Below are 19,207 nucleotides of genomic sequence, written 5' to 3'. Positions count from 1 at the left end.
CAATGTCACGATCGCAATCACCTCTGATTGGTTAACGCTCGCTCACGGCTACAATGCATTGTTGGCTAATGCAACAAGAATTCCATAAATTCAGCCAATCACAACTATTGCGCTTGTAACAGTGATTGATGCAGGTTTTCCGGAATCGACCTGCAGTGTGCCAATGTGTACTTACCTACGCATTGGCACGCTAATCTTGATCAAACCAGTCGGCATTACCGACAGGTGATCGATTTTTGTGTTTTCATGTATTTACTATTAGTCAGCACTTGCCAGGGCTAACGTGTAAAGTACGTGGCAGAAAGTAACGTAGATCGGCATTTAGAATGACATTTCGGCTTTGTAGAGCGTTGTCTCTGTCACACAGAGACGGAGACAATGCTCTACAAATCTGCTATCAATCTGCTATGCTAAATGTCGATGTACATTACTTTCTGCCGCGTACTGTACTGAAGTACGGAGCTTATAGAATACTTACACCACCATCTTCACCGGCCGGTATGCAAAGCTCCAAGTAGCCATGCTCTATGTATTGCTGGCTGAAGTTGAACAGAGGCTGCTTCATCATCTCCTTACGCACAGTGGAAAATGCACCATCGGCACCAATGATCAAATCTGCAGTCACTTGCAGCGACTCTTTTGAGTCCATTCTAAAAACAAAATTTGGGTTAGAGGGGGCGCATCTACATCTTAGCGCCCCAATTGTCAACCTCGAGAACGAGGATATGAGGATAAGATCTAGACCCATCTAGTCCGTAGCACACACAGTTCGTTGTTTAGCCCCTTATGACCCGTATCCGTCGGAGCGCAGCGCAGTGGAGACCAACCAACGACCTAACAACGCCATCTAGCGGGAATCTGTCTGGAAGAGCTTCGTGTCTTGATCCTTAATCTAAGGGTCGTTATTTAAAACGTAGATAAGTACTTACTTACTTTATAAATGTCAATGATCCGTCCTTAAAGTTCGACTTGATCAACTTATGATTGAAATGCCTCTCAACATTTTCAAAGTTTTCTGATTCTGTAAAAAGCGGGCTACATTAAAAATATTGTACCTATTCAAGTATGCCACTTTAGGCCACCGAACTACAGAAAGCCGCTGGATTCAGGGACGCAAGGTATGGAAGTCCCTACAAGAGACCTATGTCCTGCAGTAGGTAGATGTCTGTCGATTAATGCTGAGGAATGTAAATAACTAATAGTAGGTAAGTAACTAGGTAGTTAAGTACCTAGTAGGTACTTTATTTTTTGTTGTTGTAAATTAAGTAATTAACCTATTTTTAGAAAAGCTGTAATGAAAAAAATACGTACCTTTCAACAGAATGTTGTTTAGATAATTTCTTCCCACAGAATAAATGCACTGAAAATAAAAAATAAACATTTTTATAAATTAAAACAATCGTAGGTATATTTTATTTTCATACAACCTTCCTACACCAATTTGACCCCATGGGATTTTGTAAAACCTTCAGCTGCTAAACAACATAAGTCCTGTTATACAAGGAAGTAGGAAAGGAACCACAAGCTTAATAATAATCCATTGTGAAACATCAGATCGAGATGGCAATCGAGGTATGAGGAGGGGAGGACGCCTCACATACCCGCACGTCACCCGCGCTCGTATGCACCGGGTTGCGCGGAGACTGTGCGGGTGTGAGAGGCTTTCCCTCCCCGATTGCCATCTCGACCTGTTGCGTGTCTTCCAGAAGATTTGTGTGTTGGCTGTCGTTGAGACCGACAAAACGTCACATAGTTATGAGTGTCACATACCCTCGGCAACCTGGGCGGTCTATTTGGCTTCTGGAGCGAGCTTGGATGGCTGGAGTGAAGACTTCGGCGGGGAGGGGCAATGCACGCACAACAGACGGAAACGTTTAAGTACGGAAAGCAGCCCAAAGCGAAGAAGAAGAAGATGAGTGATAGAGACAACGCTCTACAAGGCCGAAATGTCATTCTAAAGGCCGATGTACATTACTTTCGGCCGCATACTCTACCTACCTACTTAAAATCAGAAAGTTTGGACCTTTCGTTAAATCATTTACTTTAGTTAACCTGCCTACCTAGTAACTACCGAAAACTAAGGGTACCTAGGTAGATAGATCTTAAAATAATATCAAGTGCAATAAAATAACATCTCACATATAACGTTAGATAACATCAGAACATCCCCATAGAACGTGGTTAACAAACCTGGTTGGTTCTAGCATCGTAAGGCATCGCATACGTGGAACCATCAGGGCGGTGAATCATCCTGGCTCGCATGGGGATCCCATGCTGGTTGATCATGTGGTCTTCCAGACCCACATCTTTGAGTGCTCGTCGACCGCGTATGGACAGCGCCAAATTAATTGATCGCCCCCGGGCTAGAGGTGTTTTTCTTATATCTGTCAATGACACAATACAATACTAAAGCTAATCGCATAGTAATATACTTCCTTACTGCTTCTGATGCTGATTTTCAGCTATGACGTCATCCGGGTCACAGCTGAAAATTAAATCAGAGCCTTACAGATTTGTAACTAGCTTATGCTCGCGACTTCGTCCGCGTGGACTATATAAATTTCAAACGTTTATTTTACCCCTTGGGGGTTGAATTTTGTAAAATCCTTTCTTAGCGGATTCCCACATCATAATAGCTATCTGCATGGCAACCTGTACAGTCGTTTGAGCTGTGCGTTGATAGATCAGTCAGCCAGTCAGTCAGCTTTTCCCCATGCATCGAATAAATGCATTTTCTTTCTTACTTCTTTCTTTCTTACAAGACGGCCGGTAGTAAAAAGAGCTCTAGAGTCTATACGACGCGACAGTAGCCCGAGGGGCTATCCTTTCCTACAGCACGGGAAGCAAAAGGTTGCCTGACGAATAAATAAATTCATTCCGCGGCGAAACGGATTGCATGTATGCACATTGTACCAGGGTGTATGTGTATGTGTGTGGTGAGGGTGACTACGAGTGTACACTTGTGTTTGTGGTGTTAGTATTCCATCGAACTCACCCTCACGATACTCGTAGATTGAGACCCGATGTCCTCTTTTGGCTAAGTAGAGTGCTTCCAGAGATCCCACCTGAAATAAAAATACCTCGAACTAAACTAAAAGAACTAATACATATACAGAGTTACTAAAAGGCCACGATGGATAAACGCAGTAAGTCCGTTTTTTCACCGATTTTAAAATTGAATTCTTACAAATTAAGTACCTATTCCGTAACTCCGAAAATTTAGAGGTGCCCGGAATCGAACCCCCGACCTCCGAACTAGGAGGCGGATGTCTTAACCACTAGGCTATCACGGCTCTTATTTCACTATTCATTACTAAGACTATTTAACGACGTTCTTATAATTACGAGTAGATATATTTTGGGAGTAGTTTGGCCGGTCACTGGTATTCTAATATGAAAGTTGCACAATATAATTTAACGTAGTGTTCAAATAACCGTTTGCGTAGACAAAATTTTCTCGCGGGGCGCATGTTAGGCCCTCTGGTGGCAAATAAAGTCTGGCCGCACATTACTATCAATCACGACCTACTAGATTTTTGGCTCCACTCACAAAGCGCGTAGTTGACAGTTGAATCTGAAAACTTCTTCTTCTACTACTACTTTGGGGCTATGCAGGTTCTTGATATCCCTGTATCACTGCGAACGTCTTCGATTTATTGTGTTTGCCTAGACTTCACATTCCCTTGTCAAATCCTGTGACCGCCAAATACAGCAGCACTTTTTTGACTGGAATTGAAGTAACATCCTCAGGGTAAACGATATGTTTCCCTAGGTGGATGCTACGTTTGCGCATCAGAGCAGGGCAGTAGCAGATAATGTGCAACAGAGTCTCGGTAAACTCGTGGCACAGTCTGCTCGTGTCCAAGCCCTGGAGTTTATGTGTACCTTTTAGGCCACAGTGACCCGTTAAAAGCTCGCACCAGGATGCACATATTACTCCTATTAAGCGCCAGCACCTCAGATGACCTACCTTCTTGATGAAGGATTTGACCAGCGCTTTCGAGTGGTTTAACCTGGCAAGTTTCTCCAGCGGTTAAGTGTATCGTAATAGCAATAGGTTAGAAGGGTAAGTTGAACCAGGCTCTTAGGTATACCGCAGACAGGCTCTGGGCTAATCTGTCGTGCCTTTGCGAATCTGAAAACTTGCTCAAGTTAGTAGATAGCAAGTGCTTGAGATTGGGGCCTACTGCTTAATGTTTTTTGTCGACGGTTGATTAGTCGCTTAAGACGCTGATTTTCCTACTAAGTAATCTACTATCGCCTGAACAACCAAATGTATAGCTTTTGATTTGAAACCGCTCGTTCATTCAAGTACTACAGACTGTTGCCTAAGCTTTGTAGCTCTAGCAAACTTAGGAACCCGTATTCCTAATTACTATTTTTTTTTACAATTTACGCTAAGTGAATACTGAACTTTTGTGCTGTATTTTTTATTATTAGTGAAATTGCGATAATTTAAAGAAATCCGGGTTATTCTAATGCTTACATTTTCCTAACTAAACCATATAACTAAATCCAGTATACAAATTTTGAGAGTGTGTTCATAATATTGGTATTTTTTATAAGTCGCTTTCTACAATTTTTTGTTGTTAAATGTGTGGCCGAAGTTTCACTCAAAAGCGTGAAATGTCTGTCTGTCTGTCTGTCGACCTGTCAAGAAACCTACAGGGTACTTCCCGTTGACCTAGAATCATGAAATTTGGCAGGTACCTACGTAGATCTTATAGCTGACATTTGGGGAAAAATCTGAAAACCGCGAATTTGTGGTTCCACCACACAAAAAAAGAATTAAATTGTGGTCATGAACTAATAATTAGTATTTTCAATTTTCTAAGTAAGATAACTATATCAAGTAGGATATCATATGAAAGGTCTTTACTTGTGCATTCTAAAACAGATTTTTATCTATTTTTATGTATCATAGTTTTTGAATTATCCTGCAAAATGTCGAAAACATACGACTGTAGTACGGAACCCTCATTGCACGAGACTGACTCGCACTTGGCCGGTTTTTTCCTTTTGAGGTACGGAACCCTAAAAATACAAAGATGCTATAAATACATATCCATGTATTTATAGCATCTTTGTATTTTTAGGGTTATAATTTTTATTATAATTAACCAAGGAAATAGGGGTTAAAATTTTTGAAGTATTATTCCAACCCAAGTATACAGGTACCTACCTAAGTAAAAAAAAACATTAATTTTTTTAAAAATACTTACAAGTCCACCACCAACGATGGCGATATTCAGCTTCTTTTTTACATTTCCGTTCTGTTTCGACATCTTCCCATTAAATTTTTTGCTAGGTGTATTATAAACAAATGCACTTTCTTTTATGTACAATAGGTATCTTCTTTTCTTACTTATGTTTTTACAAAATCAACGTCGAATCCTTACGATGTATCTTAAGTGACTGAACAGGAAGGACCGACTACGTAGTGCGTCCTCCGAGCAATAAACTTACTATAGTATCGTATCTACAAGTCGATATTCTAGCAAAATAATTAAGTATATGGCCGAGCTATTTATTAGGCATATCTAATAGGTGTCGAATTGTGTGGCATTTATAATCACCATTGCTTTGCCAGATATCATAATTAGATGCTTACTATTATAGGTACCATGTTATCCACGATTTCGTCCACGTTAAAATTATTTTTCCATGATTAATCATGCCCTCTGTCTACCTGTGTAAGTCTCATCAAAATCGTTCAAGATATAATTAATTATTACTTATCGGCAGCATCGACAATTACTTCAAAATCACAAACAGACACTAACTGTAGATATTTATTGTATCTACCTAAGCGTTCGCGTCGCGTGGTATCAGGTTTTTGAAAAACGATGTACTTAAACTATGAATTTCTGGGATAAAAGTAGCCTATGTAGCTCTAACACTAGGGGAAAAATCACGACGATTCTGTTGCGGCATTATTGAAGAAAAAACCATCAAACAAACATCAAAAAACCTTCATACTTAGTTAGCTACCTAGTGACGCTAAAAAAATTATTTAGAGAGGAACGTGATATTTTTTTACCTTGCCATCAAGAATCTACTTTCAAGTACCTATTGTGTTACTTACTAGCCATACCTACTTGGGTTTGTAACGAGGTTAAAGGTATCGGATTACTTAGGTACTACCTATACTATAGTGTGCGGACGACCATTCAGCTAATTAGATAGGTTCCTACTTAATGAAAATAAAAGTCTAAAAAACCGGCCAAGTGCGAGTCAGACTCGCGCAAAGAAGGTTCCGTGCTACAATCGTATTTTTTCAACATTTTGCACGATAAATCAAAAACTATACCTAATGCAAAAAAATCTGTTTTAGAATGTAGAGATTAAGTCCTTTCATATTATGATACCCCGCTTACCTAATAATACATTGAAAGTTGACCTACTTACCAAATTTCATGATTCTAGGTCAACGGGAAGTACCCTATAGGTTTCTTGACAGACAGACAGACAGACAGACAACAAAGTGATCCTACTTATAAGTGTTCCTTTTTCCTTTTGATGTATCAAATGAAAGGGTTTTACCTATACCTTCTTAAACTTATTTATTTTTATCAAAAGTTTTTGATTTATGGTGCAAAATGTCGAAATAATTATGGTATGGAACCCTCGGTGCGCGAGTCTGACTCGCACTCGCACAAAAGTACCTACTTAACTTTAATCTATTTAAATAGAACAAAAAATCTTTTATAAAAGCTGCTTCTTTTTGGTAAAACACGTCGGCATCATTCTGGATGTTGAGTAAACCCATACCCTTGATCGGTTTCTACACGGTATTATACCGGAACGCTAAATCGCTTGGCGTCACGGCTTTGCCGGTAGTGTGATAACTAGCCACTAGCCACGATCGAAGCATCCCACCAGCCCAGAACTGATTAACCTACAAAACATCTTTAAACGATACCGAACCCATTAACCCTATTAGCCATACCAATAATTACGACTGAATAAAGTCTTCAATTGAATTATGGTAAGTAGCCTAGTTAGGTAGGTACCTATAATTAGCGACAAGTCGACATGGCGATCGGGGCATGAGGTGGAGGCGCGCCCCGCACACCCGCACGTCACCCGCGCAATCCCGCACCGCCGGGTTAGCGCGGGGGCAGTGCGGGTGTACGGGGCATTCCCACCCCGATGGCCATCTCGACCTGTCGTGAACTATATCTACCTAACATAACTAAAAATACTATGGATTTTGCTGGAAGCTCATGTGCTGGAAGTCTTTGATCTGATGTATAACTAGGTACATAATATATACATATATCTATCTTTGTTCTAATATGACCTCATCATCATCATCAGCCTGTGGACGTCCACTTTTGCACAAAGGCCTTCCCTAATGAGCGCCACCACACCCGGTCCTCAGCCTTCCTGATCCAGCCACTTCCCGCCAGCCTCTTTAAATCGTCGGTCCATCCATACCTATTACTACCCAACCACGGCGAAGTAAAAGAAGGGTAAAAATGACAAATGCGGATTGCGACTTATATAGTTATATTTTATCAATAAGAGATTCGCGTTATTTTACATACCTACTTACTATTTCCACGTAAGTCCAAGTTAGAATGCATACCTAAAAGTGACGAAAACCTGTCTTTTCAATACAAAATATTGTGCAATAATTAATTTAAATATTACAAGGTAACAAGGCGGAAAATCTTTACCAAAATGTGAAGGATTTTCAAAATTTGAATGGTGATATTATTAGGTACGTGTGTACACGCACAGAATATATTATTAATAATATGAAATTCCAAAAACGTGATTTGCAAAAAATGGCAAATACCTATTTGCATTAATTTAAGTCTACCTATGTAAAACATTTCGTTAAAAAAATATTGAATTTAAGTACAATGGAATTAATAATTCAATTAGTTACTTACTTACATACCTACCTAGAAAAAGTAATTATTTATTAATAAATGAATAATTATTACGAAGCAGGGTTGGGGATGTTGTAGTTGTAGGGGCCAACATTTTGACATCCGCCGATGCGGATTATTAGAAGTTCACATCCGCTGATGCGGATGTCTGAATTAATGCAAATATTCCACATTTGCGGATGCGAATATCCGTAACATCCCTGTTAGTTTGGTACCATTGTACACTTTTTGATTGGTCAGTTAGCGAAAGATATCAACTAGCAAAAACGCGCCAGGCACGCGCCACTCTGGCTCCGACCACTTTCTTTGCAGGTCGTTACTTGTTGTAAATATGATTCTTTGGTACAGCCCTGTTACGAAGTCCATAAGCAAATAAATAATAACTCATTACACTTTATAATAAAGCTAAATTTATTTTCAAGGTCAGGTTTTGTCTTTATCATAAAAGAAACGTAAAAATTTAAAATACCTAAGGTAAAGGCGACAGGTAGAGATGGCAATCGGGGTGGGGACGACGACGATTTGTTTCACTTAAAAACTCATATTCGAGGGCATGGACGTGATGTCCTCTGAGGGACTTTGGCTCGAGCTAAAGGAGCTCAATGTCTCCCGCGTCTCCTCTTTGATCTTCAAGTGTTCCGTGGTCGAGGGAGGCCGGGGCGGGAGTGGCTTGTCTTTATCTTTGTGCTCTTTGGATTTGTCTTTGCTACTGTGCTTGTGTTTGTGCTTGTGTTTATGCTTTTTCTTGTCTTTTTTCTTCTTCTTTGCCTAAATGACAAAATAATCCAGTATTAATAAAAGAGATAGCGGATTTGTAGAGCATTGTCTCTGTCGTTGAGACCGACAGAACGTCATATAGGAATGAGTGACAGAGACAACGCTCTACAAAGCCAAAATGTCATTCTAAAGGCCGATGTACAACTATTTTCTGCCGCGTACTGTAAGTCTCTTGTAGGAACGCCACAATCCCTCCCTGTGACTCGTCTGATGTCGTGTGTCCACCTAGTGAGAGGCAGTGGCGTGCAGGTCATAGAGGCATAAATGCACTGCTTACCCCAGTTGTAATAGCTTAATGCTTATTTTTCATTATAGCCTGCCAGTAACAGGTTCCTACCTAACTAATGCCTACCCTGGCCTCAAACTCTGTGCACGCCACTGGTGAGAGGTCAGACAAGACTGCGCTTTCCGGTGCGAGGTAGCTATTCTATAGCACCTTGGGACCCCAACGGCATCGATTTTTGGAACTAAATGTTCCGCCCATTGCCACTTCAGCTTGGCATACCATTGAGCTATGACAGTTACTCTGTACGCCTAGTATAAGATTTTACTTCTCACTTTACTTGATAGTATTTGAGAGTCGATACACTTTAGCGTTAAAGTAAAAGGGCCCTTACTGTCTTGTTTTAATGCTCAACTTTGTACACATATTTACAGCCAGCACTCCAAGCGGAAACGTTGCGAAATTAAAATCAATGGTACTGAATTTTTTACTTTAAATCCTGAAGCTTTAGGTCCATTTTATTTATTTCATTTATTATTCATGCATTCCAATATTGATAAATTATTAAACTATTATATATTATAACAATATTGAAGCCCCGTTGGGGCATAGCAATTTTAGTAGGGAGACGGCGCTTATTAATCGTCAAGTAGATACTTTTACTTTGACGTTATTTTGTTTCGACTCTCGAATACTATCAAATTTGGTGGCAAGTAAAATCACATACTTAGTGGACTGGTTCTCATACGGATCTCATCGAACACAAAAAATGTTTCTACCTATGTCCGTTATAGATTTTGAAACCATCTTAGCGATGTGCCCCAAACTGGTTTCATTAGGAAGGCAATAATGATTATGGTTATAGACCAATAAAACAATGAATTTTTATTATTTTTCAGAAGTGCTTCGAGTTTTCCAAATGTTTGTCTAATCTATTCTTGAACTGGTTAACAGAACTTGACATAATCACATCCTTAGGCAATTTATTCCATATGTGAACAACTCTGTTGGTCAGAAAATGTTTTAATGGATTTGACGATGGCAATTGATATTGTAGCTACATAATATATCATGTCACCTAAATCTAGCCTAAAGAAGCTGTGGTAGCCTAGTGGTTAGGACGTCCGCCTTCCAATCGGAGGTCGGGGGTTCGATCGGAGTTATGTGCGTTTTTAAGTAATTAAAATATCACTTGCTTTAACGGTGAAGGAAAACATCGTGAAGAAACCTGCTTGCCTGAGAGTTCTCCATAATGTTCTCAAAGGTGTGTGAAGTCTGCCAATCCGCACTTGACCAGCGTGGTAGACTATGGCCAAAACCCTTCTCACTCTGAGAGGAGACCTGTGCTCTGTAGTGAGCCGGTGATGGGTTGATCATGATGATGAAATCTAGGATTGCTCCTGCTCGGAAACATGCGCTCAAAATTTGGGACATTATAATTATTTAGTATTTTGAGAGTTTCAATTAGATCGCCTCCTTCTCGCCTGCTTTTGAGGGTGCTGAGTCCAACTTTTATAAGTTTTTGTTCATAGGGCAAAATTTTTCAGTTCCCTAGGCAATTTTTTGGCGTAGTTGCTAAGTATTAACGTTTAAAGTTACGGATATAGATAAAGACGCTAATACGGATATATTCTCACCTTAGGAGCTCCCAAGTCGTCCTGATCGTGCCTGAACATGCCCGGCTCGAAGCCGACCGGGCCCGACGAGCCGGGTATGCCGGGCAGCTGCACCGCATTTTCTGATATGAACTCGCGTTTGGAATCATCCTACGAAAGATAATCACACTAATATTATAAAGGCGAAAGTTCATTCTAAAACTAGAGGTTCCTCCGCAACTAGAGGTTTCTCGGTGCTGCAAATGTTCATGGGCGGTAATCACTTAACATCAGGTGACTCACCTGCTTGTTTGGTTGCTATCTATTTTTAAAAAAAGGTACATTGTTATAAGTCCCGCAAATTGCTAATGCGGGTGGCCGCCATTTTAGTGACGTCTGCACTAGACTGAAGTTTCGAGCTTATGGTATATTTTTACTTAAATATACGTCAAATGACGTCAAAACGAGGTTATTTCGATACTAATGAGACATGGTTCCACCGCAATAGCAATTTGCGGGACTTATATCTACTTACACTATAGACTCTGATAGGCATATCGTGGACAGTGATGACGTCAACATTGTTGTCCTCTTCCTTGATGCTGGAGATCGGTACGGGAAGGTTGTCTTCCTTGGGCAGTTCCGGTTTAGGCGCCGATTCCAACGGGCCTATGTCTACTTCGTTCTTGACTGGTATCTGTGAGTAACGTGATTATTTTAGTAACTACGAATACAGAATACTAAAATAGTACCTTACAGGTGCAGAAGGAACGCAAAGATGTTTAAAATAGCGACTTATGTCACGATTTCATCATGATCAACCCATCGCCGGCTTACTACAGAGCACGGGTCTCCTTTCAGAGTGAGAAGGGTTTTGGCCCTAGTCTACCACGCTGGCCATGTGCGGATTGGTAGACTTCACACACCTTTGAGAACATTATGAAGAACTCTCAGGCATGTAGGTTTCGTCACGATGTTTTCCTTCACAGTTAGAGCAAGTGATATTTGATTACTTAAAATGCACATAACTCCGAAAAGTTAGAGGTACGTGCCCGGGATCGAACCCCCGACCGCCGATTAAAAGGCGGACGTCCTAACCGCTAGGCTATCACCTATGTTACGAGTAACGACTCAATAAAATGTAATTCAGCTCACAGAGAATCGTTTAAGAAGTATAAGACCAATCAGATTATAGATAGATAACGTCATATTTTTATAGTCATCTCTCAAAAATGTGACTGGTTGACTCACACTCCGCTTTAGTGGACAGGCATCCTTAGGGCCTGCGCAGAGTGGAGGACGGCACGGCAGAGGATTTTAAATTTATCAATTGAATTTAAAATTTATCCAATTGAAATGAAATAAGGTATATATTTCAATGCTCGGTGCTCCAGAGAAAACTGTGCTGAGATCAATCACCGAGCATTGAAATATATATGTAATGTTTATATATGAAATATATAGATTGGATAAATATTAAATTCAATTGATAAATTTAAAATACTCTGCTGCCGTCCCGTCCTCCAATGTGCGAAGGCCCTTAGACAGTACGTACTAGTTCATCTAACTCTTGCTTGATAACCGGCTTCGCTTCCAATTCCCGTTCTCGTTCCCGCTTCTCTCTGTCCCTTTCCACCCTCTCCCGTTCTCTTTCCAACCTTTCCCTTTCCTTGCTGTGCATCTGTTTCATCATCGCCTGAAGTCAAAGTCAAAGTCGAATGATTTATTCAGAATAGGTATAGTTCTTGCATTTCACGAAGGCCACAGACTCATGCTTGTGTTTAAGTGGTATCGGTATACGTAAGGTACACTAAATGTGTGCGTTTGACTGATTGGTCCGACATGCACGCACACTTACGCAATTTTTTTTTACCATGTAAACGACGTTACCACATGTAAAGTTCACTAGCCTTCGTGAATTGCAAGAACTGTAACATTTACTGATAGTCAAAAATCAAAATTGTTAATTTGTATCTGATTATACCTGAATCTCTGGTAGAGGCACGCATAGCGGCCGTTTCAGACCGTATAATGTATAGTACAAATCCACGAGATCGCATCTCAGTCTTGCGTCATTCGATAATTGGCTATTTATATTATTCCACAGTCTGTAAACAATGTTTTGTGTTAATTTGATTAAATTATTACTAGTTTATTAGCATACTGCCCGTTTAACTTGATCTAGGCCAAGTAGAAGAAGCTATCGAACTTGTATGATAGCCTTACGACCAAAATCAATTATATTTGTAATCTGTTGATAAATTACTTAGCACCGTTGTTATTTTGGTAAACAAAACCGCACATGAAGTATAGTACGCGACAGGTCGAGATGACAACGGGGTGGGAACGCCCCACACACCCGCACAGCCTCGCGCTAACCCGGTGCGGGCGAGCACGGGTAACGTGCGGTTGTGCGCGGTGTCCCCCTGCCTCATACCCCGATTGCCATCTCCTGGACTGAAAGATTGTTGTTATGTAGGTATATCAGCAAGGAAAGGGGGGGCGACCCCCTCAGCCTGTTTGCGACCAATGCTGGACATATGACTTTCGAAGAGCGCGCTACCACACACGATCCTCTGCCTTCCTCATCCACCCACTTCCCGCTACCTTCTTAAGGTCGCTAGTCCAGCCGGTTGGAGGTCGTCCCACACTGCGCTTGCCGATACGTGGTCTCCACTCCAGAACACGTCTGCCCCAGCGGCCATCGGTTCTTCGGCAGTGCTAATTCGTTGAGCTATGTCAGTCACTTTGGTTCTCCGACGGATTTCGTCGCTACGGATTTTGTCCCTCAGAGAGATACCCAACATAGCCCGTTCCATAGCACGCTGAGCGACTTTGAACTTGTGGACAAGGCCAACTGTCAGTGTCAATTAAAGCTACCAACCCAACTTACCTATGAACAACGGCCTCTGTATCCAATCTATGCCTTTGTGCGCGTTCAAAAGGCGGCATGGAAACCATCAATCGCGCCAACCCGTGCCTTACTCCTGGGTCTGGGTCATTCTCTACCGCTGTCAGCAAAGATGACAAGTCCTCCGGTTTGCCATCCACGCGTACGAAGTCCACGAGGCATTCGAATGCTGCCAGTCTTACGTCTTAAAACAAATTAGGGGTTTATATCTCCTCAAAAACCGGTCAAGCGCGAGTCGCACTCACACGCGAAGGGTTCCGCACGATCTCAAACCAGTAAAATAAAGGTTCGCAAGTTAATTACGGACAGCGCCATGTTGATATAATTTAGTAGACTAATTTGTTCGAGAACACAAATCTTCCCTTCATCACAAATCTTTAATTTTTTTGTGATGTAACCACAAATTCAGTTTTCGGATTTTTTACTTGAGCTATAAAACGTTGGTCTTAAGGTCTACCTGCCTGCCTGCCTCATGATTCTAGGTCAACGGGAAGTAGGTGCGCTATAGGTTTTGATTTCCTTGTTTTGACAGACACGACAGAGAACAGTGATCCTAAGGGTTTTTTTTATTTGTACCAAAAACATTTACAGTTAAGAGAAAAAGAGAGTAAAAGTGGACAGGGAAGCACTTATCTCTATGAGAGATCTCTACCAGTGACCCTTAGCACCTTCTTTTTCCTTTTGAGGTACGGAACCCTAAAAAGAACTGTTTTCTCACCGATGTACTGGCCATACTGGGCATAAGCTCTGAACACAGTGGGTATACTGGGCAGGTGTCCGCACTGCTGCAGGCGTCGGATGGCGCGCAAGCAATTGACTGACACAGTGTTCTTGTAGCAAGGGAGGACCTTCTCCAGGTTGAGCACGCGCGTTATCTCCTCGAGCACTAGTTTAGTGTCCGCCGATAGGGAATCCGCTGTTATTGGGGCACCCTAAAAAATAAAAAGCCTAATTAACTACTACTAGTAGACTTTCTACTTGAAGAAAATGCCGTATGGGGCATGCTATACACGTGCGTTATAGTACGCTCAATACAATGTTAGGTTTAGTTGACGCAAAAACCGAAACACGTATCGAATATTTTTACATAAAGAATATATATACAAAATCTCAGAAATATTTAAAGAAAATTTACGAAGTTATAAGCTTTTTGTGTAGAGTCGTTGTGATCGCAAAAACATGATCACCCCAAGCGAGCGGCTGTGAGCAAACGAGACGGCTGGCGTCGATCGTGCGCGCTCCCACTCGCGCGGCTTGAATCAGCTGGTGCATGCAGTCATTCAACTAGGACCTAGGTGTTCAATCTTGCAGGATTTTAAAGTATTTTTTGGTCAAAATATAACACGTTGTAAAAATGATTGCAATCGATTCTGTTACTGATTCTAAACAAACTACTTTAAGGTTTTGCTTATACTAAAACTAACGTTGTAGATCTCAACCTTAATATGCTTGCGTATACACTAGCAAGACTACCCTCAGAAGAATATATGTCAAACGTTACGATATTCAATAGCTTTCATCTGTACCAAGCACATAATTTAACTATGTAAAATAATATTATGAAATGTAATGTTTTTCGTGACCTAGTAATATCATATTATACTCACCGGCTGTAATACTGATATAACAGGCGTGATAGTGGCAGCCAAAGCGTCAACAAGAGAAGCCTTGTAATAATTGTCGGAAAAGTGGTTCTTTGAGTTGTCATTATACTTGAACAGGTCTAGAAGGAATCTGACCACTTCTGGCGGACAAATGCCGTGTATGTTCCTTAAGCCTAAACAAATAAATAACCATGTTTTATAATTTTTATAGTGTTGGAGGAGATTTGTAAATAATTTTAAATAGATATCAAAAATTGCCGACCGGCAGGATTCGAACCCGCATCTCCTGGGATCTAATTACTTAGCTACGGTTCGCTTACTGAGAGTGACGAAATTTGTGATATGTATGTTCACTCAGTACTGAAGCGACTATTCATGCCATCTAGTAGCGACACTTTACAGCTATCGAAACAGTGTAAATGTATATATGAATTTAAAATTATTTAGAAATAAAGAACCATCATAATTTCACTGAAAATGTATTTTCTTTGAGCAAATACATTTCCTGCTTACCAGCCATCGCGACAGGAATGGTCTTCTGCAAGAAGTAATGCTGCAGATTGTCGAAGTTGTTCTGCTTGATGATGTGGGGCGCGGCGAAAGAGCCGAACATTTTGCGGAATATTGTCAGCATAGCCGGCGGGCCTGCCCACGAACTTATCATGGCGTTTGCCACCTAAATAATATTTAAAAAAATCTCTTTATTTTACAAACACGTTCTCTACGTCAGCGGTCGATTCGTGCTGCTGACGTGATAATATTAAGTTAGTGCATACTGCATATACGCAAATATTTCGTTTATCCCTACCCGTATTATAAATGTGAAAGTATGTTTGTTTGTTGGTTTGTTGGTTTGACCTCCAATCACGTCGCAACGGAGCAACGGATCGACGTGATTTTTTGCACGGGTACAGTTAAAGACCTGGAGAGTGACATAGGCTAATTTTTATCCCGGAAAATCAAACAGTTCCCACTGGATTTTTAAAAACCTAAATTCACGCCAACGAAGTCGCGGGCATCAGCTAGTAAAAGAAGAATACACTTAGCATGCTCCAATAGAAAAATCAAAAAATGACGCATACCTTTGTTAAACAATGTGCAGCTCTGCACCTAATCTTGTAGTAAGTTTGCTCATTCTCTATGGTATCAGTCAAGGCCTTCCTCGTAGCGGGCTCGGGGTAGTTATGTAGCGCGTCTATGGCTTCGCTCTGCGCTGTGACGTCACGCTCGTGACGTAGCTGGTATTGCCACTGGTAGTCTGGCTGGGATATCACTGTACTCCGTAATAGGGACATCTCTGGGTCCAAACGGATCCATAGTACTGGAGAATCGCTGACAAGAGATAATTAATGAATTTAACGGAAGATAAAATTATCTTCAGTTAAATTCATTTCGTCAACTATTAAACAATTTGTGTATTCTTAATCCATTAGTTTTTATAATTTATCTTTAAACTTTGAGATCAAAAATTATGATCTTCAAGGTCAAATAGATGCCTTAAAAATTATTCGTTTTTCTAGTTTGTTCAAAATCTTAAAGTTGAAATAATCAATAATAATAATGACTATAATATGTGAATGTATGTGACTGAATAAAATTATCATACTCATATTAAAAATGCGAAAGTGTGTTTGTTTGTTGGTTTATCCTTCAATCACGTAGCAACGAAGCAACAGTTCGACGTGATTTTTTGCGTTGGTATGGTTAAAGACTTGGAGAGTGACATAGGCTACTTTTATTCCGAAAAATCAAAGAGTTCCCACAGGATTTTTAAAAACCTCGCGGACGAAGTCGCGGGGATCAGCTAGTGTGTACAGTACACGGCAGATAATAATGTACATCGATTTTTAGAAGGAGATAGCTGATTTGTAAAGCAATGTCTCTGTCGTTGAGACCGAAAAAACGTCGTATAACATACCTATAGACAGAGACAACGCTCTACAACACCGAAATATCATTCTAAAGGCCGATGTACATTTTTTTCTGCCGCATACTGTACATTATATATGTAATGTATAATACTCACTCCATAGCAGAAAGGTCCATATCCACTTCTTCTCCAGTACACAGCGGGATCTTTTTCTTCTTATTTCTCCTACTCTTACTGTGGCACGTGATATCCGCCTTGACCACTGTGTTCTCTATCTGCAGCGTGTGTTTGAAGGTGCCGTCTAACTCCTGAAGCTGCACCAATAGCGGCCCCACATACTTCCTGATGCCGCGCTCGTGGACGCTGTCTTGACGAATCTCCAGTTCTATTGTATTTCTATAAGAAACATTTCAGTCATATCCATAAAATCCGTACACATGAAAGGAAAAACCGAACCTCAATCAGCTGGGTCTACAAATTTGAATTTTTGAATGCAATAGAAATGATTTTCAGAAATCCCACTTGAACGAAGCCAGGTAGATAGTAATCCATACTATCTACCCGAAATATCCGAGAAAGTGTCTATCTATTACCTTTCATGGCTGAACTGAACTGAACTGCTTCTCCAACTTCAATACCAGAGAGGTGAATTCGTTATTTTGTAAAAGCTAATTTTTCTATTGCAAAAAACCTAACATCCTCAATGGCATTATAAACACAGAAATTGTCCTAAGTTACAGTACGTGGCCGAAAGTAATGTACATCGGCCTTTAGAATGACATTTCGACTTTGTAGAGCGTTGTCTCTGTCACTCATATCTATATGACGTTTTGTCGGTCTCAACGACCGAGACAGTGCTCTACAAATCTGCTATCTCCTACAGATCGGTGTACATTACTTTCAGCTGCGTACTGTAAAACTTATTTGGCAATTAAAAACCGCCCAGTCTAGCAGGTATTTTGTGAATTAAAACCAACCAAGAAACAAGATTCACTAACCTTTTTCTGTTAAACACAGACGTCAGTTGAAACTTCGCATGTCCCCCCGTCCGTACCCACTGGTCAACGAACACCGCCATGTCCTTCCCCGTCACAGTGAATATGGCTTTGACGAACAAATTGGTAGACAGTAGCAGTTGGCCCCAGAACCCGCTACCAATCTTGGTATTGGCGGCATTGGTGGCCAAAGAAAGCTGCTTGTTGAATACTTGAAGAAGTAACTCTTGCCCTATCCTCTGTTCTAACATTCGAAGTACTAGATGAGACTTCTTCCGCATTACCTGGTAGAAGAAACCTTATTTTCTACTACCGCATATAATTTGAGTAGCAACTGTCTGATTTAGTTTTTTTAGTCTGTTTATTTTTTTCCGCACATTCTAGTCTGAGTCATTCATTCTGAGTCTGAGTCAGGTTGAGATCTATAGAGAGTACTTTGACTTTGCTCAGACTTAAGACATTGTTAAAACGAGACAGCTTTATACTGCCGGCATAAAGCTGTCTCGTTTTAACTGAAACAAGTCAAAGTACACTCTATAGATCTCAACCGTAGTCAGTGAGTGAGTCAGAACTTTACGTTTTGTGAATTTATATAGTCCGCGACAGATTGAGATGGTAATCAGGAGTAGCGTGCAGGTCATAGAGGCATAAATGCACTGCTTACCCCAGTTGAATAGCTCAATGCATATTTTTCATAATGACCTGCCAGTAAACAGGCTCCTACTTAACTAGTGCCTACCCTGGTTTCAAACCCTGTGCACGCCACTGGTAATCAGGGTATGAGGCGGAGGGACGCCCCACACACACATACATCGATACATCTCAACCTGTCGCATACTATACTCGTATAAAACAATCTCACCTCAATGTACCTCGGTGACATAGTGTGTACGTTCCGTACAGGGAAGTAGAAAACGTCCTTGGGCTCGACGCGAGCGCCGCTAGCCGGGGGCTGCCAGGGATCTAGCACTATCCCACCATATTGCTCTTCGTAACCTACTACCTAAAAAATTATATAAGGAGTATTTATAAATTGATAAACTACCAACATGACTTATTTTTACCCCACAAGTAGGTTTTTATTCTAGAGCATAATAGAAAAGTTTTGCATTCAACAGGTACTTTTTTTTACAAAGTTTTTTTTCAGACATCTCATAATGGGATTCTTAACACTAAACCATTTTAAAAACCAAGCAACGAATGCCAAACCTATGTTTTGGAATATAGCTCAGATAAATATTACCATAAATCTGAAAACTATAGAATAATGATTTTAAGCTTATTTCGTGGTTTAGCGACATACTGTATTTTATAAAACGGGTAGGTACATA

General features: G+C 40.6%; 1 protein-coding gene across 4 annotated transcripts in view; it reads right to left on the bottom strand.

The window, feature by feature from the left end:
• The window catches only part of Taf2 (TATA-box binding protein associated factor 2), a 32,070-nt gene that overhangs the window by 5,260 nt on the left and 7,603 nt on the right, over positions 1-19,207 (bottom strand). Inside the window, exons 8-24 of one of the 4 annotated variants that reach the window (XM_069509287.1) lie at positions 18,739-18,879; positions 17,880-18,160; positions 17,038-17,277; positions 16,094-16,343; positions 15,525-15,687; positions 15,015-15,184; positions 14,126-14,339; positions 13,390-13,591; positions 12,481-12,604; positions 12,052-12,192; positions 11,032-11,193; positions 10,539-10,667; positions 2,996-3,065; positions 2,191-2,384; positions 1,312-1,360; positions 934-1,021; positions 479-650 (exon numbers count right to left, since the gene is read on the bottom strand). In XM_069509287.1, coding sequence (XP_069365388.1) covers positions 479-650; positions 934-1,021; positions 1,312-1,360; positions 2,191-2,384; positions 2,996-3,065; positions 10,539-10,667; positions 11,032-11,193; positions 12,052-12,192; positions 12,481-12,604; positions 13,390-13,591; positions 14,126-14,339; positions 15,015-15,184; positions 15,525-15,687; positions 16,094-16,343; positions 17,038-17,277; positions 17,880-18,160; positions 18,739-18,879 — 2,790 coding nt within the window. Of the gene's footprint in view, positions 1-478; positions 651-929; positions 1,022-1,311; positions 1,361-2,190; positions 2,385-2,995; positions 3,066-8,288; positions 8,670-10,538; positions 10,668-11,031; positions 11,194-12,051; positions 12,193-12,480; positions 12,605-13,389; positions 13,592-14,125; positions 14,340-15,014; positions 15,185-15,524; positions 15,688-16,093; positions 16,344-17,037; positions 17,278-17,879; positions 18,161-18,738; positions 18,880-19,207 lie in introns of those variants that run through there. The other 3 variants (XM_069509288.1, XR_011238523.1, XM_034984211.2) reach the window with 3 other exon arrangements.

This window comes from Maniola hyperantus, chromosome 3 (assembly GCF_902806685.2).
Source record: "Maniola hyperantus chromosome 3, iAphHyp1.2, whole genome shotgun sequence".
NCBI classification, from domain to species: domain Eukaryota; kingdom Metazoa; phylum Arthropoda; class Insecta; order Lepidoptera; family Nymphalidae; genus Maniola; species Maniola hyperantus.
Note: the sequence above shows the minus strand (reverse complement) of the source record. Positions and strands in the feature narration are given on the sequence as shown.